This window comes from Perognathus longimembris, chromosome 5 (genome assembly GCF_023159225.1).
Source record: "Perognathus longimembris pacificus isolate PPM17 chromosome 5, ASM2315922v1, whole genome shotgun sequence".
NCBI lineage: Eukaryota > Metazoa > Chordata > Mammalia > Rodentia > Heteromyidae > Perognathus > Perognathus longimembris.
This window is the reverse complement of record NC_063165.1, coordinates 50,744,446-50,770,334: the sequence shown is the minus strand read 5'-3', so window position 1 is coordinate 50,770,334 and position 25,889 is coordinate 50,744,446. Positions and strand designations below refer to the sequence as shown.

At 40.9% G+C, this 25,889-nt stretch overlaps 1 protein-coding gene across 4 annotated transcripts in view; it reads left to right on the top strand.

Moving 5' to 3' along the window:
• Positions 1-23,468, top strand: part of Lmln (leishmanolysin like peptidase) — an 82,086-nt gene extending 58,618 nt beyond the window's left edge. For 3 of the 4 annotated variants that reach the window (XM_048346851.1, XM_048346850.1, XM_048346848.1), the window contains 5 exons: positions 894-1,026; positions 2,221-2,380; positions 7,389-7,519; positions 17,678-17,888; positions 18,706-19,762. In XM_048346851.1, the coding sequence (XP_048202808.1) occupies positions 894-1,026; positions 2,221-2,380; positions 7,389-7,519; positions 17,678-17,888; positions 18,706-18,806 (736 nt within the window). In that variant the 3' untranslated portion in view covers positions 18,807-19,762. Of the gene's footprint in view, positions 1-893; positions 1,027-2,220; positions 2,381-7,388; positions 7,520-17,677; positions 17,889-18,705; positions 19,763-21,001; positions 21,130-22,969 lie in introns of those variants that run through there. The other variant, XR_007211021.1, reaches the window with a different exon arrangement.
• Positions 23,469-25,889: the final 2,421 nt, after the last annotated feature.

The window sequence follows — 25,889 nt, the reverse complement described above, 5'->3', positions numbered from 1 at the left end:
CTAAGGAGGCTGAGATCTGAGGATCACTGTTCAAAGTCAGCCCAGGCAGGAAAGTCTGAGACTCTTATTTCTAATTAACCACCCAAAAACCAGAAGTAGAGCTGTGACTGAAAGTGGTAGAGTGCTAGCCTTGAGTAAAAACAGCGCAGGGGAAGTACCCAGTCCCTGAGTTCAAGCCCCATGACTTGGGGGCAGGGAGAGAAAAAACAAAACACAAAACAAACTGGGCAGCAATGGCTCATGCCTGTAATCCTAGCTACTCAGGAGGCTAAGATATGAAGGTTGCGATTTGAAGCCAGCCTGGGCAAGAAAATCTTTGAAACTGTAATCTCCAGTTAACTGCCAGAAAGAAGCCAAAAGTGGAGTTATTGCTCAAGTAGTAGAGCACCAGCCATGCACAAAAAAGCTCAGGCCTTGAGTTCAAGCCCCAGAAACCAAAACAACCCAAGTACAAAGCAGATTTGCAGATTTCCAATTAACCACCCAGAAACCAGAAGTAGAGCTGTGGCTGAAAGTGGTAGAGTGCTAGCCTTGAGTAAAAACAGCTCAGGAGTAGTTACACAGAACACAGAACCTTACACATGCTGGATTACACAAGCAGATTTTACTGGCAAAAACAGAGAAAAGGATGAATAGGATTTTATTTATAACAGTACAATATTGTTAGAATTCATCTAGCATTACCTTCCATATCCACAGTAAACATTTCCTTTTACCCTGTGAAAACAAATTCAAAGTTTTACTGTAAATTATTAAAATTGTAATTGAAAAGATAAGCTATATAATGAACTTGTAGTATTTTCTTCAAAGTTGGATACCAAGATGTACAGACCTCACTCAGTAAACTTTGGCATAAGAAATAGTTGATAGCAGGTGCTTCTCTCTGTGTGCAGGAGGCAGATGCTCAGCCCTTACTGTGACACACTCAGAAGTAACCCACTGCAGTTAACCTGCAGACAGGACCAGAGAGCAGTGGCTGTGTGTAATCTACAGAAGTTCCCGAAACCATTACCACCAGACTACCAGGTAACACTTGTTTGAAGTACAGTTTTTTAAAGTAATCTCCATCTTGAATTAAGGGAGTAAATTATCTTCAGTTTGTAAATGTATACAGCACTAATTTATAGCAATTATGCTTGTGATAATCAAAGAAACTATTTAGAATATTTGTTTTTGGTGCCAGTCTTGTGTCTTGAAGTCAGGGTCTGGGTGTTGTCCCTTAGCTTTTTTGCTCAGGACTGGCACTCTTCCACTTGAGTAGCTCCACTTCTTGCTTTTTTCTGATTAATTGAAGATAAGAGTTTCATGGACTTTCCTGCCAGTGCTGGCTTCAAACCTCAGTGTTCAGATGTCATCCGCCTGAGTAGCTAGCTAGGATTACAGGTGTGAGGCAACTGTAATGAGACTTTTTTTTTTTTTGGACTGGTCCTGGGGCTTGAACTCAGGGCCTGGGCTCTGTCTCTGAGCCTGTCTATGCTCAAGGCTAATGCTCTACCACTTGACCACTTGAGCCATAGTGCCACCTCTGGCTTTTTTTTTTTTTCTTTCTTTCTTTCTTATTTATTGTCAGAGTGATGTTCAGAGAGGTTACAGTTTCATATGTTAGGCCTTGGGTACATTTCTTGTACTGTTTGTTACCTCCTCCCTCATTCCCCCCACCCCCATCTCTGGCTTTTTAAAAGTAGTTTATTAGAGATAAGAGTCTCATGGACTTTCCTGCCTGGGCTGGCTTTGAACTGCGATCCTCAGATCTCAGCTTTCTGAGAAGCTAGGATTACAGTCATGAGCCACTGGCACCCAACCCATAAGACTCTGATCGCCAATAAACTACCAAAAAAGCCTAAAGTGGAACTGTGACTCAAGTGGTAGAGTGCTAGTCTTTTTGGGTTTTTTTGTTTGTTTGTTTGTTTGTTTTTTGCCAGTCCTGGGCCTTGGACTCAGGGCCTGAGCACTGTCCCGGCTTCTTTTTGCTCAAGGCTAGCACTCTGCCACTTGAGCCACAGTGCCACTTCTGGCCATTTTCTATATGTGTGGTGCCGGGGAATCGAACCCAGGGCTTCATGTATACAAGGCAAGCACTCTTGCCACTAGACCATATTCCCAGCCCCTAGAGTGCTAGTCTTGAGCAAAACAAGCCCTGAGATGATTGCTATACATTGCCTATGGACTTGGTTCTTATACAGAATAATTCTTACTTTTCTATCTTCCTTTTTTTTGCAGTATTTTGATGAACTCAGTGGAATACCTACAGAAGATTTGCCTTACTATGGTGGGTCAGTAGAAATTGCTGACTATTGCCCTTTCAGCCAGGAATTTAGTTGGCATTTTAGTGGTGAATACCAGCGCAGCTCCGACTGTAGAATACTGGAAAATCAACCAGGTTAGTGGTCTAGTGAAATGATGTGCATGTGTGTAATAAGCTCATATAACTACCTGCCAAATGCCAGTGGCTCATGTCTCTACTCCTAGCTACTAAGAAGGCTGAGATCTGAACATTGGGGTTTGAAGCCAGCCCCAGCAGGAAAGTCCTTACAACCTTTTTTTTTTTTTTGCCAGTCCTGGGCCTTGGACTCAGGGCCTGAGCACTGTCCCTGGCTTCTTTTTGCTCAAGGCTAGCACTCTGCCACTTGAGTCACAGCGCCACTTCTGGCCATTTTCTGTATATGTGGTGCTGGGGAATTGAACCCAGGGCTCTTGCCACTAGGCTATATCCCCAGCCCAAGTCCTTACAACTTTTTTTTTTTTTTTTGGCCAGTCCTGGGCCTTGGACTCAGGGCCTGAGCACTGTCCCTGGCTTCCTTTTTGCTCAAGGCTAACACTCTGCCACTTGAGCCACAGCGCCACTTCTGGCCGTTTTCTGTATATGTGGTGCTGGGGAATCGAACCCAGGGCCTCATGTATACAAGGCAAGCTCTCTTGCCACTAGGCCATATCCCCAGCCCAGTCCTTACAACTTTTATCTCCAGTTAGTCACCAAAAGGCTGGAAGTAGAGCTGTGGCTCAAGTGGTAGAATGTTTGCCTTGAGTGAAAAAGTTCAGGGACAATGTCTAGGCACTGAATTCAAGCCCCAGACCTGGTTTAAAAAAAAATGTATCAACAATGCAAAATAGAGGTTAAGGGCACAGTCCTTGGAGTCATTTGTACTGAGATTTTGTTTTGTAATTCCAGTAACACACACACACACACACACACACAGAGAACATGACAATGAAAAGGGTGTTGGGGCAGGTTTTGGTCATGAGATTGTAATTTGTTTAGCTCTGTTGTGCATGCTTACCACTGTACTTTTTAAAGATTTTGCTAAAGAAATATAGAGTTCTCTTCATTCTTTCTTACTCAATACCAATTTTTTTCAAAACTGATATGTCTTTATACTGTTTCAAAATGGGTGAGTTGAACTGTCTGCTTTGAAAAAATGAAACTTGGATGGAACATCTATCAGAAATTACTTAATTTTATTTTTTTTCTGAGCTAAGTCCTGGTGGCTCACATCTATAATCTACTCAGGAGGTTAAGATCTAGAGAATCAAGGTTCTAGACTAGCCTGTGCAAAAATGTTTGTGAGAGTCCATTTCCAGATAGCCAGGAACATGCTGGACTGGTAGTAGAATACTTTCTAAGAAAGAAGCTAAGTGAAAGGAAAGCCCTGAGTTCAAACACTAGTATACAGTAAAAGACAAAAAAAAAAAAACAAAACCCTTCACCGCATGTATAGTAACAATTTCTATCCTAGAGTTATTCTGAGGATTAAATAAACTTAATATTGTAAGTGCTCAGAACTGTCTGACACTTGCAAAGAATTTGGGCCATTAGTTAACAGATATGTATGCACATAAGGCTTCATTAGCTATTCCTTACATTTCATGTCTCTTTTTACTTTTAAAGCACTTTCATGATTTATTTTTTCATTTTTCTAAAACTTTTATGAGAGACATAGGAAACATGTATTTCACTGGCTAGTGAACAGATAACAGGTAGTACAGTTAACTGGCATTGGTACAAGGTTCTCCATGCAGAGGTTTTTGTTTTTTTGTTTTTGTTTTTTAATGAGAAACTCCTTCAGTAACCTACTTTTTCCTCTCTTGGGAAGTGTCATAATTTATAAATAACTTTCTTTTCCTCTCCTCTCTTCTCCTCTCCTCTCCTCTCCTCTTCCCTCCCTTCCCATCCCGTCCCTTCTCCTCTTCTTCCCTCCCCTCATTTTTGTCAGTCATGTGACATGAACTCAGGATGACCTAAACACTAATGATATAACTGTTCAGCAGTCCCATGTTAAAGCAAGGGAAATGCACAAATGTGTTCATGACTGATTTGCCCAAAATACCACATTACTCTTCTAGAGCTGGAGTCAGCAAATATTGTCTTATAAGGACAAAATGTGTTATTTTGGTCTTGCACATCCTGCAGTCTGTGCAGTGACAACTCCACTCTACCTACACAGCATGAGGACATTGGGGCTGGGAATGTGGCCTGGTAAAGTGCTCACCTTGTATACATGAAGCCCTGGGTTTCAATTCCTCACATATATGGGAAAAAAAGCCGGAAGTAGCGCTGTGGCTCAAGTGGTAGAGTGCTAACCTTGAGCAAAAAGAAGCCAGGAACTGGTGCTCAGGCCCTCAGTTCAAGCTCCAGGACCAGCAAAAACAAACAGACAAAAAAAAAAAAAAAAAAAAAACCAGCATGAGGAGAGCTATAAAGAACATGGAAGCCTGGAGCCCATGGCTTATACCTGCAACCCTTGCTACTCAGGAAGCTAACAGCTGAGGATTGTGGCTCAAAGCCAGCTTGGGCAGGAAAGTCCATTATTCTTATCTCCAATTAACCAGCAAAAACCCAGAAGTAGAACTTTGGCTCAAAGTAGTAGAGCACTAGCCTACAGCAAAAAGCTCAAGGGCAGTACCTAGGCCCTGTGTTCAAGCCCCAGGACACACACACACACACACACACACACACACACACACACACACGCCAATGAAAAGGGTGTTGGGGCAGGTTTTGGTCATGAGATTGTAATTTGTTTAGTTCTGTTGTGCATGCTTACCACTGTGCTTTCTTACTCAATACCAATTTTTTTCAAAACTGATATGTCTTTATACTGTTTCGAAATGGGTGAGTTGAACTGTCTGCTTTGAAAAAAATGAAACTTGTATGGAATATAAAGATAACACGTTATTGCTAGGTTTAAAAGCTTTGTTTCTTCATCTCTGTCTAGTAGTTACTTAGGTTGCTCATTCCACTCCACACCTCTGTAGGTGTACACTTAGTATGAACTACACCAGCATGTTATACATCAGTGTCCAGGGACTGGCATGGTTGAAAACAGAAACTTTGGCAAAAATTTCAATACCCCGAAAAATCCTTCATTATAGAAATCATTTGGCCTTATTCTGCCTTGAGTTACCTGTAGGGAGTTTCTTACTTAGGCTACTGCTAAAGGTAATTCTTTTGTTTTTTTGCCAGTCCTGGAGCTTGAATTCAGGGCCTGAACACTGTTCCTGGCTTCTTTTTGCTCAAGGCTAGCACTCTACCACTTGAGCCACAGAGTCACTTCCAGCTTTTTCTATATATGTAGTGCTGAGGAGTCGAACCCACGGTGTCATGTATACGAGGCAAGCACTTTACCACTAGACCATATTCCCAGTCCTAAAGGTAATTCTTATTTCTGGTATTTAATCATCTAGTGGTTCATAGTGCTGTTCCTCTATATATCTAACCTAGATGTTTTGAGTCCAGTTTTGTTCTCTTATTCCTGGTATGCTAATTGCCTTTACTAAAACCTCAACTTGATATTAGAATCCTATTCTGAGAGGTTTTGTTTTTTCTTTCCTGTGCAAGTCCTGGGGCTTGAACTCTGGGCCTGGGCACTGTCCCTGAGCTTCTGTTTTGCTCAAGGCTAGCAGTCTAGCACTTGAGCCACAGCTCCACTTCCACCTTTTTTTGGTAGTTCATTGGAGATAAGAGTCTCATAGACTTTCCGCCTGGCCTGGCCTCTAGCTGCGATCCTCAGATAATAGCCTCCTATGTAGCTAGGACTGCAAGCATGAACACTGGTGCCCAGCTTATCTTAACTTTTTTTAAAAATTTTCATTAATCAAGTTTGATTTGTTTTTCTTTTTTTTGTGGGGGTTAGAGGAAAGGGCAAGGTCATGGGGCTTGAACTTAAAGCCCGAGAGTTGCCCCTGAAATGTTCTGCTCAAAGTTAGCACTCTGCCACTTGAGCCACAGCTTCACTTCCTTGGGTATTATTTTATTATCTATTTTTAACTTTTTTGGTTGCCAGCACTGGGGCTTGAACTCAGGGTTTTGCTCTCATGTTTATTAGCTTTTTTGCTTAAAGCTGGCTGTTTTTTTTCTTTATTAATTGTAAAGGTGATGTACACAGGGCGTTATAGTTAATAAGTAAGAAATGAGTATAATTCTTATTTGTTCTTATTTCTTTTTTCTTTTTTTTATTGTCAAACTGATATACAGAGTGCTTACAGTTTCAATAATTCTTGTTAAACATTGTTACCCTCCCCATTTTCTCCGGCTTTTCCTCCCCCACAGGGCTGACTTTCTTCCACTTGAGCCACTTCTACCTTGTGGTGATTAATTGTGGAGATAAGAATCTCAGACAACTGGGCACTGGTGGCTCACACCTATAATTCCAGCTACTCAAGAGGCTGAGATCTGAGGATTGAAATTTAAAGCCTGCTAGGTCAGAAAAAGTACGTGGGACTTTTCTCCAATTAATCACCAAAAAACCAGAAGTAGAGCTGTGGCTCAAAGTTGTTGAGTGCTAGCCTTGAACAAAAGAGCTCAGGAACAGAGCTCAAGCTCCTTAGTTCAAGCCCCCTAATAGGCAAAAAAAGAATCTCAGACTTTCCTGCTTGGGCTGGCTTCAAATCTCCATTCTCAGAGCTCAGCAATGTGAGCCACCAGCGGCCAGCTCTAGTTTGATTTTGAGGCAACTCATTGTCTCGCCACTGCCTTGTCCCCTAAAGCCAATCTTAACCACAAAAACAGAATGATTAAATTTCTTATTCTTATTCTTTACAGTCAAAATGAGTTTGCGTGTGTGTGTGCTGTGTGTGTGCTGTGTGTGTGTGTGTGTGTCTCTCTCTGTCTGTCCTGGGACTTAACCTCAGGGCCTGGGCATCATTCCTGAGCTTTTTTGCTCAAGGCTAGTGCTCTACCACCTGAGCCACAGCTCGGCTTCTGGCTTTTTTTTTTCTTGCTAGTTAATTGGAGGTAAGAGTTATAGACTTTCCTGTAAGGTTAGCTTCTAACTGAACTGTGGTGTTCAGATCTCAGCCTTCTGAGTTGAGTAGTAAGGATTACAGGCGTAAGCCACCCAATACCTGGCTCTAAAGTCAGTTTTTCAGGAGACTTTTCTGGTTTGCTTCAGAAATTTTGAAAAACTATGGTGCTGAGAAGTATGGACCTCATTCAGTTTGTCTAATTCAGAAATCAGCATTTGTCATGGAAAGGTGTGAGAGAAAGCTGAGCTACCCAGACTGGGGGAGTGGATGCTACCAGGTAAGTCACATGCTTATTGTAACTATATCAAATGTATACTTTTCTCTCATGGTTCTTATCTATTAAATTACAGTCTCTGTATTTTCAGTAGTTGACTGATTAACTTGCTTGGATTATTTGAGTGCAATGAAAATACTGTCATTTCTTTCTTTCTTTTTTTTGTGGGGGGAGGGGTGGGTAATGGGGCTTGAACTCAGGACCTAGGTGCTGCCCCTGAGCTCAAGACTAGTACTCTATCACTTTGAGCCACAGCTCCACTTCCAAATACTGTCATTTCTTTGAGACAAACTGCCTTGGAACTTTTATTTAAAAATAAACCTAACTGCAATACATTAATTCAGTTCTATTATAATTTTACTTCTAGGCATATCTCCTAAGGAAATAGTGGTAAATATGTAACTTTGTTCTTGAACAGATATTACTTTGTAGTGGGAAAAATGTACATTTTTATTTCAAAAGATCTGAAGAAAGCATCAGTTATAAAAATTAGTAAAACAGCTGGGAATATGGCCTAGTGGCAAGAGTGCTTGCCTCCTATACATGAAGTCCTGGGTTCGATTCCCCAGCACCACATATATAGAAAATGGCCAGAAGTGGCGCAGGGGCTCAGGTGGCAGAGTGCTAGCCTTGAGCATTAAGAAGCCAGGGACATTGCTCAGGCCCTGAGTCCAAGCCCCAGGACTGGCCAAAAAAAAAAAAAAATTAGTAAAACAACTGCTGATTCATAATAATGTTTTTCTTGAAGACATCGTACAGTGGTAAAGCACATGCCTATACACACAAAGCCCCAAATTTATCCACTATAACACACATACACACACACTCCTGAAATTAGACATTTGAAGGGGCAAATTATTTTTTTTTTTAGTTATCTTATATATACATCTGATCCTTAGAGGGGCTGGGAATATGGCCTAGTGGTAAAGTGCTCGCCTCGTATACATGAAGCCCTGGGTTCGATTCCTCAGCACCACATATATAGAAAAAAGCTGGGAGTGGCTCTGTGACTCAAGAGGTAGAATGCTAGCCTTGAGCAAAAAGAAGCCAGGGACAGTGCTTAGGCCCTGAGTCCACGCCCCAGGACTGGCAACAAAAACAAAACAAACAAACAAACATTTGATACTTAGAGACTGTGTGCCTTAAGAACTAATCAAGATACAGGAAATAGTTAACTTAGGTCCATGCAGTCAGTGAACATTCCTTACCTGCTAACAGATGTCTGAGAAGAGATTGATTGTGAGACTGAAGAATAAATTGCAAGAACTAAATGGACTTCTTATTTAGTTAATTTTTTAAAAATTAGTGTTGTTATGAAGGTAATGTACAGACAGGTCATGAGTATATTTCTTTTTGGACAATGTCATCCTTTCCCTTACTCCCAGTTTTTCTCTCCTTTCCCCACCCACAAATTGTATACTTCATTTTCAACATAGTGTCTAGTATTATTTAGTTAGTGAATTTAGTTAGCTTGTCCTGCTCCTTTGGGCATAGTCTCATCATTTTTTTTTAACATTCCCTTATTTGCTGGCATAAGATACTTGAGGCTTATCTTGTACTTTTTCTGTCCCAGCCCTGCAACCCAGCCCTGCAATCTGCCATTTCTCCAAGAAGCTCCAATCTTGTTTAGTGTATTTAGGGACTGCAATCTGGGTGCTACATCACCACTGAGCTATAGCTGTTCCTCAACTTTTGGAGAACAGAGCCAGGAATGTATGTCTGCATGTGTACATGTATAATCATGAGTTTACATTGATAGTATTGATTCTGGTCCAAGAGCACAGGGTTCATTTCTATTTTTTATATATATATATATAATGCATCCATTTGCCAAAAGCAAGAAATCCCATAGTCGATATGCTCAGTAGGTTTTCTATTTTGGTGTGACCCTGTTCCCTCAATCCTTTGTAACTCTCCCACCCCTATGTGATCACTCTCCTCACACTAGCACCTCTCCTTGCCTGGTGTACAGACACCAACCTTTTCACATTTATTGGATTTGCACTGAGTAGCTTTTGAGGAAGAGGAAAAGAGGAACAGGAAAGTGGTTGTTGTTCGGGATTTTTTTTTGTTTTTGTTTTTGTTTTCCATATGGTTGGCTGTCTTTCTATTTTGGTGGCTATGTCCTTAGCTGTGCAGAAACTTTTTAATTTGTAGTAGTCCCATTTGTCGAGTCTCTCACCTATTTGTTGTGCCCCTGGGACTATATTCAGGAAGTTCCTTCCTGTGCCTATAAGTTCTAGTGTCTTTCCTACTTTGTCCTTCAGTAGTTTCAAGGATTCAGGTTTGATATTGAGGTCTTTGATCCATTTTGAGTTGATCTTGGTGCATGGTGATAGGCTTGGGTCTACTTTGAGTTTTCTGCATATGGCTGCCCAGTTCTCCCAGCACCAGTAGTTTAAGAGGCTATGTTTATTCCATTGTATGTCTTTAGCTCCTTTGTCGAATATCAGCTGACTGTAAGAGTGTGGTTTTATTTCTGGATCTTCAATTCTGATCCATTGGTCTTCCGGTCTGGTTTTTTTTTTTTTTTTGCCAGTCCTGGGCCTTGGACTCAGGGCCTGAGCACTGTCCCTGGCTTCTTCCCGCTCAAGGCTAGCACTCTGCCACTTGAGTCACAGCGCCACTTCTGGCCATTTTCTGTATATGTGGTGCTGGGGAATAGAACCCAGGGCTTCAAGTATACGAGGTAAGCGCTCTTGCCACTAGGCCATATCCCCAGCCCCCCGGTCTGTTTTTATACCAATACCAGGCTGTTTTTGTTATGATGGCCCTGTAGTAGAGCTTGAAGTCTGGTATTGTAATACCTCCTGCACTGCTTTTTTTTTTTGCCTAGAATTGCTTTGGCTATTCTAGGTCTTTTGCTGTTCCATATGAATTTATGGATTGCTTTCTCTATTTCAGTGAAGAATGTGACTGGGATTTTGATAGGGATTGCATTGAATTTGTATAACAATTTGGGCAATATGGCCATTTTCACTATATTGATTCTGCCTACCCATGATCATGGGAGGACTTTCCATCTCCTTGTGTCTTCTTTGATTTCCCTTATTAGATTTTTATAGTTCTCATTAAATAGGTCCATCACGTCCTTGGTTAGGTTGATCCCTAGGTACTTTATTCTTTTTTTGGCTACTGTAAATGGCATTGTTTCCATAATTTCCTTTTCTGCTTGTACATTGCTGGTGTACAGAAAAGCTGCTGACTTTTGTGGATTGATTTTGTATCCTGCTACTTTGCCAAAATGGTTTATTAGATGTAGGAGTTTGGGGACTGAGTTTTTTGGGTCCTTCAGATATAAGATCATGTTGTCTGCAAATAGGGATAGTTTGATTTCTTCCTTGCCAATGTGGATCCCTTTGATGTCCTCCTCTTGCCTTATTACTATGGCTAGGGATTCCAGCACTATGTTGAAAAGAAGTGGGGAGAGTGGGCATCCTTGTCTTGTTCCTGAGTTTAGGGGGAATGATTTAAGTTTCTCTCCATTTAATATGATGTTAGCAGTTGGTCTGCTGTATATGGCTTTTATTGTTTTGAGGAATGTTCCAGCTATTCCTGTTCTCTCCAGAGCTTTTAGTAAGTATGGATGTTGTATTTTGTCAAAGGCTTTTTGGGCATCGACTGAGATAACAATGTGATTCTTGATTTTAGTTCTGTTTATGTGGTGAATTACATTGATTGATTTATGGATGTTAAACCATCCCTGTGATTGTGGGATGAAGCCTACTTGGTCATGATGTATAATTTTCTTGATCAGTTTCTGGATCCTGTTAGCTAATATTTTATTGAGGAGCTTTGTGTCTGTGTTCATTAGTGATATTGGTCTGTAGTTCTCTTTTTTTGTTGGGTCTTTGCCTGGTTTGGGGATGAGTATGATATTAGCTTCATAGAATGAGTTTAGGATTTCTCCCTCTGTTTCTATTTCGCGGAAGAGTTTGAGGAGTATTGGTATTAGCTCCTCACTAAAGGTTTTGTAGAATTCGTTGGTGAATCCATCTGGGCCTGAGCTTTCCTTTGTTGGGAGGTTCTTGATTACCCCCTGTATCTCGCTGTAAGTTATTGGTTTATTTAGTTGATTTATTTCTTCTTGGTTCAGTTTGGGCAGTTTATACTTCTCTAAGAATTGATCCATTTCTGTAAAATTATTGTTTTTTAGTGAGTAGAGGTTCTGGAAATAGGTCCTTATGATTGTTTGAATGTCATATGCACTTGTTGTAATTTTTCCGGTAGAGTCCCTGATTTTACGTATATGAGTCTCTTCTCTTCTTTTTTTTGTAAGTCTTGCGAGGGGTCTGTCAATTTTATTTATTTTCTCAAAGAACCAGCTTTTAGTCTTATTTATTTGTTGAATGGTCTTTCTATTTTCAATCAGATTTATCTCTTCTTTAATCTTTGTGATCTCTCTCCTCCTACTCATTTTAGGTTCGATCATTTCTTGTTTCTCCAGTTGTTTTAGTTTCATCGTGAGGTTATTCACCTGCTCTGCTTCCATTCTTTTAATGTGAGTGCTGAGGGCAATGATCTTGCCCCTCAATACTGCCTTAGCTGTGTCCCATAGGTTTCTTTGTGATGTATTTTCATTGTCATTGTGGCTTATGAATTCGTTGATTTCAACTTTGATTTGGTCTGTGACCCAAGTGTTGGATAATAGTGTGGGGTTTAGCCTCCAAGAATGTGTATAGCCTCTGTGGTAACCATTGTTATTGAGGGTTACCTTTAATCCACTGTGGTCATATATAATACATGGGATGACGTCAATACTTTTGTATTTGCTGAGTTTCTTTGTGTGGGCTATGACATGGTCTATTTTGGAGTATGACCCATGTGTTGCTGAGAAGGTGTATTGGGTCTCTGTAGGGTGGAAGATTCTGTATAGACCCTTTTGGGATATGGTGTTACTTAGGTCCTCAGCTCCCTTGTTGATCCTCTGGGTGTTGGATCTGTCTCTTGGAGACAGTGGGGTATTAAAGTCACCCATTATGATTGTGTTTGGGTCTATCTTGTTCTGTAGTTCTTTGAGAATTTGTTTGACATATGTAAGGCCTCTTTTGTTCGATGAGTATACATTTATCACCGTGATATCTTGATTATGGGTTTTTCCTTGTATTAAAATGTAGTGACCTCTTTGTCTTTTTGAGTTGATTTTAATGAGAAGTCCAGCTTGTCTGAGATCAGGATGGCTACTCCTGCCATTTTGGTAGGTGCGTTTGCTTGGAAGATCTTGCTCCATCCTTTCATTCGGAGCCTGTTTTTATCCGTTGGTGTAAGGTGGGTCTCTTGTAGACAACCGATGGCAACTTTTTGTTTACGGATCCATTCTGCCAGTCTGCTCCTCTTTATTGGAGAATTTATACCATTTATATTCAGAGAGATCAAGGATATGAGTGTTTTTTCTCCTTCCATTTTCTTGTTGGGCTGTTTCTCCTCTTTTTTTTTTTTTTTTCCTTGTCTTTAGTGAGCTGCTCTTTCTGTTGGGTTCTGGCTATTGTAGTTTCTGTCTGTTTCTGTCTGTGTGTCCTGTACGATTTCTGTTGGGTGGCATTCCCCTCTTAGAATTCGCTGTAGGGCTGGTTTTTTATTCACATACTCCCTTAGATCCTCTTTGCTATGGAAAGATTTGGTTTTCCCCTCGAATATGAACTCCAACTTCGCTGGATATTTTATTCTAGGTTGGCACTTTTGGCCTGTAGAACTTGGATGGTGTTCTTCCATTCTCTTCGCGCGTGGTAGGTTTGTGTGGAGAGGTCTGCTGTTATTCAAATCCTCTTCCCATTGTAATAGATTTCTCTCTTCGCTTTGGCTGCATTCAAAATTTGCTCTTTATTCCTGAGATCTGAAGTCTTGAATATTATGTGCTTTGGTTGGCTTTTCTTGGGTCTGATCTGCCAGGTGTCCTATAGGCTTCAGTTTCCTGGATGGGGTCCCTTGTGAGTTTGGGGAAGTTTTCTGCAATCACTTTATTGAAAATATGTTGAAGCCTTCTGCTTTGGTATGGGGCTCCTTCTTGTATTCCAATTATGCGCAGATTATATCTCTTGTCTTTGTCCACTAGCTCCTGGATTAGTCTGCCCTGGAGCTTTACCGTTTCTTGGAGTGTGGTAATTTTCTGGTTCTTATTGGCTACCTCATCGTCCAAGAGAGAGATTCTGGATTCCATATGGTCAATTCTTTGTGCTGTGGATTCAATTGCGGAGTTTATGGATGTCAGAGAGCTATTTATGGTTACCAGATCAGCTCTGATGGTGGAACTTTCTTCCTTTAAAGAGTTGTATTTTAAATCTATTTTTTCATGCATTTCACTTCTCAGGATGTTAAGGTCTTCTCTAACGGAGGTTTGCACTGTATCCATTTTTGCTTCCATTTCTTTCTTGGCTTCCTGGATGTCCTTCAAGACTTCCACTCTAAAGTCCTGGAATTGTTTTCTGATTTTGTTTCTGAGACTTTCCATCATTTCTGCTAACTTAGCCTCAGTTGATTTTTTTATTCTCCATCTCCTCTTCAGTCGTGCTGCTTTTTGGAGCTGGCAAGTTGGCTTGCCCTTTGATGAACTGTGTTATATTTCTTTGTGATTTGCGCATTTGGAGATCTGTGGGTGGCTTCCCTGGTTTGGGTTTGTGCTGGTTCCCGCTGGTCCGTCAGTGGGAGGCTTGTCCGCGCTCCCCCTGGGGTTCGTGGAGTCCTGCTGTCTGGACTCTGGGCTCTCGGTGTGAGTTTTCGGCAGTCGGTCTGCCGTTCGCCACGTACCCTTTCCCAGCCTGGCCCTGTTCCGGCCAGGGTCAGCGGGTGGGGGGAGAGTACCCCGGAGATTCTCTGGCTCTGTGCAGGTTATAGGCTCTTCTTTTCTTGTTCCTTTTTGTTTCCTGTGTTTCTCCACTGTTTCTGTCTGCTGGTTTTGTTGGGTTCTTGATGGGGTGTTGGGTACTGGAGTTCCCAGCTCGCTATTCAGTTGGAATGAGTTGGGGTGCCTCCCTACTGTGTCGGCACCATCTTCCTCTCTCGTTGTTCAGTTTTTTAATTGTGACAAAGTGTATGTAATATTCTATGTGCTGCATAAAACCATTTTAAGTGCATACTTAGTGGCCCTTCTCTATAAACTTCTGACCTTCCCTACTTTGGATGAGTCCATCTCTAGCTTGGCAGCATGGCTCTCACCTTAAACTTTTCAGTCCTGGTCATCCTTTGTTTCTTTCTCTTGTTGGAGCCTTTGCTTCATGGGATTTGTGTCCTTTCTCGTTTCACTTTGTTGGGTCATAGCTCTTGGTGGATTTTTGAGAGCCATATGAGCAAGAACAATTTGAAAACCTGTAAACCTCACTGTACCACAATCGTTCCTGATGATAGCAAAACTTTGCCTCTGCTTCAGCAGGATCTCTTGCAAAGTTGGTTCACAGAAGACAAATGAATAGAAGGAAAATTCCAGTTTATTTAGTAAAGTTCTATGGGTCATACAAGCCTTGATAAGGATATGAAAACCCAAACCAGTGGTCAGATGTGTATATTTTTATAAGTTGAACAAAAGGAGACAGTTGTGGGAAAATAGCTAAAGGAAAATAAGAGTTACTTTTATCTTGCCTCTTTTTATAGCTTCAAATAAATAATTGGTTTTATGACTAAAAAAAAAAGAGTTACTTTTTTTCCCCGTCTTTATTTTCAGAGTGAAGTGCAGAGGGGTTATAGTTTCGTATGTAAGGCAATTAGTACATTTCCTATCCACCTTGTTACCTCCTCCCTCATTTCCCCCCTGCCCCAGAGTTACTTTTCAAAGGTTGTTTACTCAGAATTCTCTCAACTCTTACTACTTATCTCTAGTGATAATTATGTTTTTTTCTTTGTAGAACAGGAAGAACATCTTTCATGTGAGTTTTATGTCTTCTGCTTTCTCAAAGAAAGCTTTTAGCTCTAAATAATGTCAACATGACATGTTTGGTCTGATGATGGTCTATTCCTCAATAGTTTGGCTAAATACAACTTTCCTTTTGAAAATCATTTTCCATTATACTTCTGAAGGTGTCTTGTCTTCCTTGGTGTTCTAATTTTCATGTCTTCCTGATTTTTTATCATATGTAATCTTTTTTTTTCCTTTTCTCTCCAGAAGCTGTTAAATCCTTTCTTTTCCCCCCACCCTCCACTGTAATTAAAATAATGGTCAGTTGGCTCTATATATGTGCTCAGAGCTTCCCAATTGATTTTCAGTTAGTTCTTGAATGTAAATAAACTGATAAAGATCACCAAAAATACACTCAGTTCTTCATAAACTAGAGTTTATAATCTTTCCAATTGTAGCCCTTACATCTAGGTTCTACTTATACAAGTAGTAGCTGACTTAAAAGATTCAAGTAAGATGAGTCAAAACCAGCAGGAAAACCTAATTTGTACTGCACACATGGAGGCCCAAGAATTGCCAGCACCAGGAATCTGGAGGAAGGTAGCATGGAAAAAAAGTAAGATCCTTTTCTGAATGCCCATGGCTCCTGTATATAATCCTAGCTACTGCTGGGAATATGGCCTAGTAGCAAGAGTGCTTGCCTTGTATACATAAAGCCCTAGGTTCACCACATATATAGAAAATGGCCACAGGTGGCACTGTGGCTCAAGTAACAGAATGCTAGCCTTGAGAAGAGAAAAAAAAAGCCAGGAACAGTGCTCAGGCCCTGAGTTCAAGCCCCAGGAATGGCAAAAAAAAAAGAATTCTCAGGTCTGGGAATATGGTCTAGTGGCAAGAGTGCTTACGTTGTATACATGAAGCCTGGGTTCGATTTCTCAGCACCACATATATAGAAAATGGCCAGAAGTGGTGCTGTGGCTCAAGTGGCAGTGTGCTAGCCTTGAGCAAAAAGAAGCCAGGGACAGTGCTCAGGCCCTGAGTTTAAGGCCCAGTACTGGCAAAAAATAAAAAAATAATCCTAGCTACTCAGGAGGTTGAAATCTGAGGATCTTGGTTCTACACCAAGATATATATAGATATAGATATAGATATAGATATAGATATATATATAATCAAACTGAATTACAGAGGGTACAGTTTCATACATTAGGCATTGGATATATTTCTTGTACTGTTTGTTACCTCGTTCCTCATTCCCCCCTTCCCTACGCCAGTCTTAAGTCTTTTTTTTTTTTTGGAAGCCCAGGGCTTCCTGTATGCGAGGCAAGCACTCTTGCCACTAGGCCATATTCCCAGCCCCAGCCTTGAGTCTTATCTCTAACCACTAAAAAAGCTGGAAGTAAAAATGTGTTTAAGCAGTGCCAGCTTTGACTGAAAAAGCTAAGGGTCAGCACTCAGTCCCTGAATTCAAGTTTTACTATCAAGACAAAAAAAATTTTTTTTTTTGCTGAGCAAAATTTGTTGTTGTCCATACCTATTATCCTAGCTTCTAGGGAAGCAGACACAAGTTAAAGGCCAGTTTTCACCAAAGAAACTCATCTCAAAAACTGAAAGTTCTCAAGAGGTATAGAGCTTACCTAATAAACAGAGCTGTAGAGTGAAATTCTTTTAGAGCTTAAATACCCTACTTTTTTTTGTATTTGTTTGTTTGTTTGACAGTCCTAGGCCTCTAACTCTGGGCCTGGGTGGTATCCCTCAGCTCCTTTTAATCAAGGCTAGCATTTCACCACTTGAGCTACAGCACCACTTCCAGCTTTTTCTCTGATTAATTAAAAGTCTCATGGACTTTCCTGCTTGGGCTGGCTTTGAACCCCAACCCTCAGATCTTAGCCCCCTAAGTAACTAGCATTACAGGTGTAAGCCACTGGCACCTAGCTCACCTACATTATTCTGAGTTAAAGATATGCTGACCTTTCAAACTGTGCTTTGTTGCTAGTATATCTCCTACAATTGAAGGAGAATTGTCTTTTTTAAATTATATTTTAAAATTTTGTTAAGCATGGGGCTTGAACTCTGGGCCTGGGCACTATCTCTGTGCTCTTTTGCTCAAGGCTAGTGCTCTTCCACTTTGAGCTACAAACACCACTTCCAGTTTTCAGGTGGTTGATGGGCAATAAGAATCTCACCGACGTTCCTGGCTAGCCTGGCTTTGAACCACAATCCTCAGATCTCAGCCTCCTGAATAGTTAGGATTACAGGTATGAGCCACCAGCCCCTGACATGAGAAATTTCATATCCTAGAACCTTCTGACCTGATTTTTTCCCCCTGTTTGAAGGTTTCTTGTTCTCCTCAAGGTCTGAAGGTTTGGGTCCAAGATACTTCATATTTATGTAGCCGGGCGGGACAGGTCCTCCCAGTCCGTATTCAGATGAATGGCTGGATTCATGATGGGAACCTGCTCTGCCCGTCATGCTGGGACTTCTGTGAGCATTGTCCACCAGAAACAGACCCTCCGGCTGCCAACCTCACCCGGGCTCTTCCACTGGGTGAGTGCCCTCTGTGCTTGAAGGAAAGAGAGAAATTCCCTTTAAGGGAAGGGACCCCATCTGTGGAACAATCTTCCTTCCCACCTTTTTTAGGCATGTAAGGTAGGTAAGTGACTGCTGCTTTATATAGGCAGAATAAGACGTGCTGAGGAGTCTGAGGAGCCTGTCTCTCATCAAATAGCTCATTGAAAGTTAAAAAAAAAAAAAAAGATGTTTCATCCATTCATTTTGAAATTAAGATTAAACAAAATTCTCTTTTTTTTTTTTTTTCTCAAGGCTAGCACTCTGCCACTTGAGCCACAGTGCCACTTCTGGCCATTTTCTGTATATGTGGTGCTGGGGAATTGAACCCAGGGCTTCATGTATACGAGGGAAGCACTCGTGCCACTAGGCCATATCCCCAGCCCACAAAATTCTCATCATCGGATAAATAACCAAAATAACCAAATATATTTTAGTTGTATCATGCCTTGATGACTATGAGGAGACACTGGGAAAAAAATTTTTTTGACTCTAACCTACTGGATGCATCTTTCTTCCTCCCTGTGTATTCTGTTCCTCCGTAATATAAAAAAGGGGCTGGAAGCATAGCTCAAGTGATAGAGCACCTGCCTAGTAAGCAGAAGACCCTGGGTTCAAATCCTAATAACATAATAAAAAAGAAGAATGTCATGTGGATTTCAAGAAGTTACTTGATGCTTCTCAGACAGATCTATCTGTCTCCTAATAATCACCTCTACTCATCTGGTAGCATTAAATGTTATTGTTTAATCATAAAAATAACTGCTGAAAGTCAATTTTTTGTTTTCCACCCTAGATCTCTGTTCCCGTTCTTCTAGCCTGGTGGCCACCCTCTGGCTTCTTCTAGGCAATCTATTTCCCCTGCTGGCTGGATTTCTCCTGTGTGTGTGGCATTAGGAATGGGAAAGTGAATTCTCAAGATGTTCGTTATGTCATGCTCCTGTGAATAGAACACGAAATCTTAGCAAATGCCTCTCTGCAGATGGCACAAGTGGCATTCCTGACTTTAGCTTGGAATTGTTGACCACAGTCAGATCCTGAAGCAAAGCTTCAGTCCTCGTCAACCACACAGCCACCCAAGTCAGGAGAGGAGGAGGATTGCAAGTCACCAAGTCTTGGGGCTTAGCATACATAATCTCCTGAAGTTTTCCTTTGAAGATGGGATCATCGGAATTCTCAGAGTGATTGCATACCTCAGCATTTTCATTAACCTAAGGAATGGGAAAGTTCATCTTCCCATACTGTAGTAACTTCACAACAGCTAATTTTTGAAAGCTGTGGATACTGCTCTCAAAGTGTTAGATGGCCTTTGATTTACAGGAAATAAGTGAATTGAGATTTCTGCATCACTATTACATCTACATAATTTAATGGCTGTATGTGGTGCACTCAAATCATTGGTCTTAGTTGCTTATTCTAAAGAGTTTTAAATTAGATCTCCCTAAATATTATGATTTAACCACACTTCCTTTTTTTTTTGCCAGCTGTGCAGCAGATTACCACAGTGTTGACAGTGTTAGCCCACAGCACAGACTGATCTCCATTAGAGATCAGCTTCTATCAGCATTCCATTAGCTTAAAAAATGGAAGCAGAGAGAGTAAAACACACTGATTTTTAAAAACACTGACATCATCAAACAGAAAAGAAGATGATTATATGTTTTTTTTTCAGATAATAATTATGACAACTGAAATCCAGCAAAAGAAGAACTAATCAGTATGGATCAAAAGAGATTCTGATGTTGATAGGTAGGCACCTATTTCCAGGTAGGCTAAGGAATTGTTACAGAAGAATTCCTAATGTCAGAAAATTATCTTCTGGCTAGGAAGAAGAATGTAAGACAAAATAAGTTGTTCCAAACTGGGCACTGGTGGCTTATACCTGTAATCCTAGATGTTCAGTAGGCTAAGATCTGAGGCTCAAGCTTCAAAGCTAGCCCAAGCAGACAGATCCATTAGACTTTTATCTCCATTTAACCAGCAAAAAGCCAAAAGTGGAGGTATGGCCCAAGTATAGTGTAGTACCAGTTTTGAGCAAAAAAAAAAAGCAAAACCAACATGAGCACAAGGCCACAAGTTAAAGCCCAGTACTGGTCCAAAAAGCAAGATGGTTCAAATTATTTACTAGTAGGAAGTTGCATGTTTAATATACAGTCTGCTAGGCTCCATTGTAGCTCAGTCCTTAGAAGTTGAAAGACTGCCTTTGATTTAAATGTGTGTTCCTTCATGCATTTGACATTTCTGTCACCATAGAGATTCTGTGAAACAATACTACTCAGGGCTTGCTAGCCCTGTTTAGCAGTTCAGCCATGGAATTCTTTGATGATGGATAACGCCCAGTTGTCTTTTTTTTTTTTTTCTCTAAAGATAGTCATTTTCAACTGGGTACTGGTGGCACATACCTGTAATCCTAGCTACTCTGGAGGTTGAGATCTGAGGATCATGGTTCAAAGCCAGCCGGGCAGAAAAATCCCTATGAGACTCTTACCTCCAATTAACCACTCAAAAACTGGAAGTGGAGGGCTGGGAATATGACCTAGTGGCAAGAGTGCTTGTCTCATATACATGAAGCCCTGGGTGCAATCCCCCAGCACCACATATATAGAAAAGGTCAGAAGTGGTGCTGTGGCTCAAGTGGCAGAGTGCTAGCCTTGAGCAAAAAAGAAGCCAGGGATAGTGCTCAGGCCCCGAGTCCAAGTCCCAAGACTGGCAAAAAAACAAAACAAACAAACAAACAAAAAACCTGGAAGTGGTACTGAGGCTCAAAGTGGTAAAGCACCATTCCTGAGCAAAATTGCTCAGAGACAGCGTCCAGCCCCTGAGTTCAAGCCCCACGACTAACAACAACAAAAAGATAGTCATATTCTGTGACATTATAAAACGCAACTCTTGGACAGATTCCTTCTTTCCCTCCTTCCTGCCACTTGAGTTATTGAGTAATGCATTTAAGAAATTGTGCTACACAAGCAAAGCAGCCAAATACTGAGGATGAATTCCAGTTATTTAACACTATAGCCAAACATAAAACACTGGCATAAAGAAAACCTATATGTTTTTAAATGCAGAAATTTGAAATACATGTTTGCATACAGATATTTGTCATTGTGGAAAGCTGAAGGCCTAGACCTAGTCAACTTTGGCTGGAGAGATCTCCGTGATGGTTCGCAGACCAGTGCTCAGTGTTCTGCCTATGTTTGTGCATTCTTCAAAATTGTGCAAGGTCAGAGACGGATGCAGGGGATATTTTTAAAGAAATGTACAATAGTGCTGGGAATATGGCCTAGTGGCAAGAGTGCTTTTCTCGTATACAGGAAGCCCTGGGTTCAATTCCTCAGCACCACATATATAGAAAACGGCCAGAAGTGGCACTGTGTCTCAAGTAGCAGAGTGCTAGTCTTGAGCAAAAAGAAGCCAGGGACAGTGCTCAGGCCCTGAGTCCAAGGCCCAGGACTGGCAAAAAAAAAACAAAACAAGTACAATAAACTTATATGCCTATTTTGCCTATGAGCCATCCTGCAAAGTTGTATAAAGCATTTCACCAAAAATACCATGAATTTGGGCCTGGGAATATGGCCTAGTGGCAAGAGTGCTTGCCTTGTATACATGAAGCCCTTGGTTCGATTCCCCAGCACCACGTATATAGAAAATGGCCAGAAGTGGTGCTGTGGCTCAAGTGGCAGAGTGCTAGCCTTGAGCAAAAAGAAGCCAGGGACAGTGCTCAGGCCCTGAGTCCAAGGCCCAGGACTGGCAAAAACAACAACAACAACCATGAATTAGTAATATATTTGAGATTCACAGTGAGAGATTTGACCGTATTTTGACTGTGGTGCAGTAACACCATTTAGGTAGTATGGTTTCCAAGCATGGTGCTTTTTATACTTGAAATATATTTTTGCTTTATTTTTTATTGACATCTTTGCACTAGTGAGTTTCTGGAGAAATTATTCTACATTACTTTGTTTGTGTATATATATATATATTTATTAAGCTTAGAATCTAGTGTCCCAGTGTTTTCCCTGCACAAATATGAAATTCAGTGAAGCATGCTGTCAAGAAATCCTTAGTTCCTGAGGGTTACCAACTGCAATTGGTGGTCCCAGACTCTTCAACAAGGCTGGAATTATGGTTGTTTATCACTGATTCTGCACCATGTACTCAGAAAGATTTAGGAGGAAATAGAACTTGTTTAAAAAATTAAATATGTATCCACACACATACCCATATATAATATACATATTATATATATGGCACGTTTTAGTCACTTAGAATGTGGCAGTGAAACAAAGACTTTAAAAATGTGAGCTTTCAGTGCAGAATTATTGGTACTAAATTCAGCTGTGAACTGAAGAATGTGAACTGGCCTAAGTGCTGGTGGCCTTTGTGGCTGGTTAGTCCATTCAGCTGAGCAAAGACAAAACCAAACACCTATGTGTAAGAGAGACTGGCAGCCAAGGCAGAAAATGGCATGGAGCCGGGAAGAAGAATGAGGGACAGCAGGTTTGGGGTCAGTAGATGGGAATCTCTTCCCAACTCGTAAAATGGTCAGTGTTTCAATGGACTGCTTCAGTTTTCAGTTCAGACTTAGGTTCATTTTGATTGTTTCCAGGTTCCAGTTGCCAAAAACAACATGTAATTTGTCTCAGGTTTTGAGAATAATTTGCAGGAAGGAAGCAAAAGCCATGTCAGTTGTCCTTGAGCTGACAGCATTATGAATTCTGGCAAGCAGTTTGGTAGTTTTCATATAGATCCTCTAGTATTCTCCAGAAAGATACATCCTTTGTCTTAGAATCAGTAACCCTTATATGATGATAAGACCAAATGGACACTCTAAAAACATTATGAATTATGCTTAACATTAGTTCTCAGCCTCAGTTGGCTTAAAGCATATCAATATTTGAAGATGAAATATAATTGTATAAGATTGAAATGGTTTTAGGAGGGTACATGAGTATATTCTGTGAAATTTCATCAATATTGTCTTTGATATTAGAAGACTTACCAGTTGATGCCATCTGTAAAACCAAGTAGGTGATTTCTCTAATAACCTAATAGTCATCCAGAATCGCAGGGTCACTGCTGGCTCTGGTCACCTTCCTGGAGTGCAGCAGCCTGCGTGTTGTGTTCACCATGGCATCTTGTGCTTGATGCCTTACCTGCACACGTCTTCGGAAAAATGAGGGACAGAGAAGAGTTGTCCCTGAGTGCAGCTGAGTGATCCAGACAGGAGATGGACTTCAGGCCCAGTCCCACCCACCTCACAGTGGGTACTGGCCATTCCTGCCATGACCTCACAGCCCAGGAAGACTGTGATATAGTATGATAAAGAACATGTTTCTCATTCTGAAGAAAAACTTACCTGAAAGGAAGATCTAAAAATATATGCATATATGTACATATTGGGTCAGTGTTGGGGAGGGAGTGGTGAATTATTTTATGTTTACATTTTTAATAAGTAAAATGGAAAATTTAAGAGTTATTCTTTATTTATAGTATGGAATTTTAAGTGTAATATATTCCTTAGAAAAACACAACTTTAATAAAAAGTAATTTACATCTTTATTGTGTAACGCCATGAATGTTTTATTTTTATTTATTTATTTTTATTTTTATTTTTTGCTAGTCCTCGGCCTTGGACTCAGGGCCTGAGCACTGCCCCTGGCTTCTTTTTGCTCAAGGATAGCACTCTACCACTTGAGCCACAGCGCCACTTCTGGCAGTTTTCTATATATATGGTGCTGGGGAATCGAACCCAGAGCTTCATGTATAGGAGGCAAGCACTCTTGCCTCTAGGCCATATTCCCAGCCCGTCATGAATGTTTTAAAACTGGCATGAGCAACACAAATGTAGTTGTGAACTCTGCATGGGGAGACAAGGTAGTTCATCTAAATACAGTTCAGTTTTTACTGACATGGAAGTAGGGCTGGAGTATGTGTGGCTCAAGTGGTAACATGACTGTTTAGCAAGCCCAAGCCCCTGAGTTTGAAGCCCAATGCCAAAGAGAGAAATGTAAGTAAAAAATATCATAAGGGAGCTGGGGATGTGGCCTAGTGGCAAAAGTGCTTGCCTCCTATACATGAAGCCCTGGTTCAATTCCCCAGCACCACATATACAGAAAATGGCCAGAAGTGGTGGCCTTGAGGAAAAAAAAAAAAAAAACAACAAAAAAAAGCCAGGAACAGTACTCAGGCCCTGAGTCCTAGCCCCAGGACTGGCAAAAAAAAAAAAAAAAAAAAAAAAAAAAAAGTCATATGTAAAGCTACTGGCAGTCACCCCGATATATTTAAGCAGGGCAGTGAGCAGGCTAAAGCTGTTCACAGAACTATTTGTTCTTTGCTGGGCATCAAGGTCTCATACAACACACAGTACATTCAATTATCACATCTTAAATGGTGGCAACAAGTAGATGGTAGCCAATGTGGTTCTACCTCTTAATCTGTCTGGTATGAGAGCCACCCACAGGGTTGTGCCTTTCCCGTGTACACTTAGTCATTATGCCTGCCATACGGAAACTTATTGTTGAACTGACATGTTTATGGGAATTCTCTAAGAATTAGATGCTTTGGTTTATTTCATATAAGTAGCTAAAGATTATATGCAACAAATTACTTCAAGCCAGATGCTGGTAGTTCATACCTGTAATTGTAGCTATTCAGGAGACAGATCTGAAGATCTGAAGAAGACAGGTTTGAAACCAACCCAGGCAGAAAAGTCCATGAGACTTTATGTCCAATTAACCAACAAAAAGCTGGAAATAGAGGCATAGCTCAAGAGGCAGAGCACCACCCTGGAGTGCAAAAGCCAGGTGAGTGCAAGTCTCTTCGATTGTAAGTCCCAGTACCAACACACACACACACACACACACACACACACACACACACACACACGGGTTGGGATATTTTTATTGTTATAGGGTGATGTACAGAGGGCTACAGATAGAGTACATTTCTTTTTGGACAATGTCACCCTTTCCCTTCCATCCCCACCCACAAGTTGTATAGTTAATTCCCAACATAGTGTCTAGTAAATACCATCAATGCATTTGTTCACCCTTTGTCCACCCATTTCTGTGTCTCCCTTTACACTTCCAAAGACATACAAGTGAACAAACAGAACAAGAAGGAAAACAAAAACAGCAAAAAAGAAAAAAACCTTATTTTCATTTCCTGGACATATTTCGATAAATTTTATTGTGTATGACCAGATGTGCACAGGCATTGTGCCTCTCTGTTCCTCTCCTAAGAGTATTCTCCTTTGGTCTCACTGCATATGAATGCCTAGAGACCTGTATAATTCATTATGCCTGGCGTATTTTAGATCTAGCTTCCGTATGTATACAAGAGAAAATATGTGCAGTGCCATTTATCTCCCTGAGCTTGGCTTACCTCACTAATGTGATTTGTTCTAGATCCACCCATTTCCCTGAAAATAACATAATCTTTGTAATGGCTGTGTAAAGTTTCATTGTGTATAGGTGCCACATTTTTGGATCCACTCATCTATTGTAGGGCAGCTGGGCTGTTTCCACAATATGGCTATTATGAATAGTACAGCAATGAACATGGATGTGCACGTGTCTTTATGGTATCCTGGCTGGATATTACTTTCTTGGGTAAGAAGTTTCCTTCAGACAGATTCCAGAGTGTTTTTCTTGATCTTGTGAATTGTTTTTGTTTGTTTTCCCATTCCCCCTTGCTCTGCAGGCCTGACTTTTCCTATCCATCCCAATAGCTGTTCTCTTCCAACATTCCTTTCTTTATGCTTGTTGGAGCAAGACAAGAGGGGAGCTCCCATTGGCCCCCACACATATTCTCAAACTGCCCCCACATGTCTATGGCCTTTCCCTTTGTCAGCCCTTTGGGGCTCTTTCAACTCCTGTACCATTTGGTTTTGCCAACAAGGAAGAAAATATCCAGGGACCCAAACAAAATAAGACTGTCTCATCCCAGCTTCCTGATACTACTTGAATGCTCATCACTGGT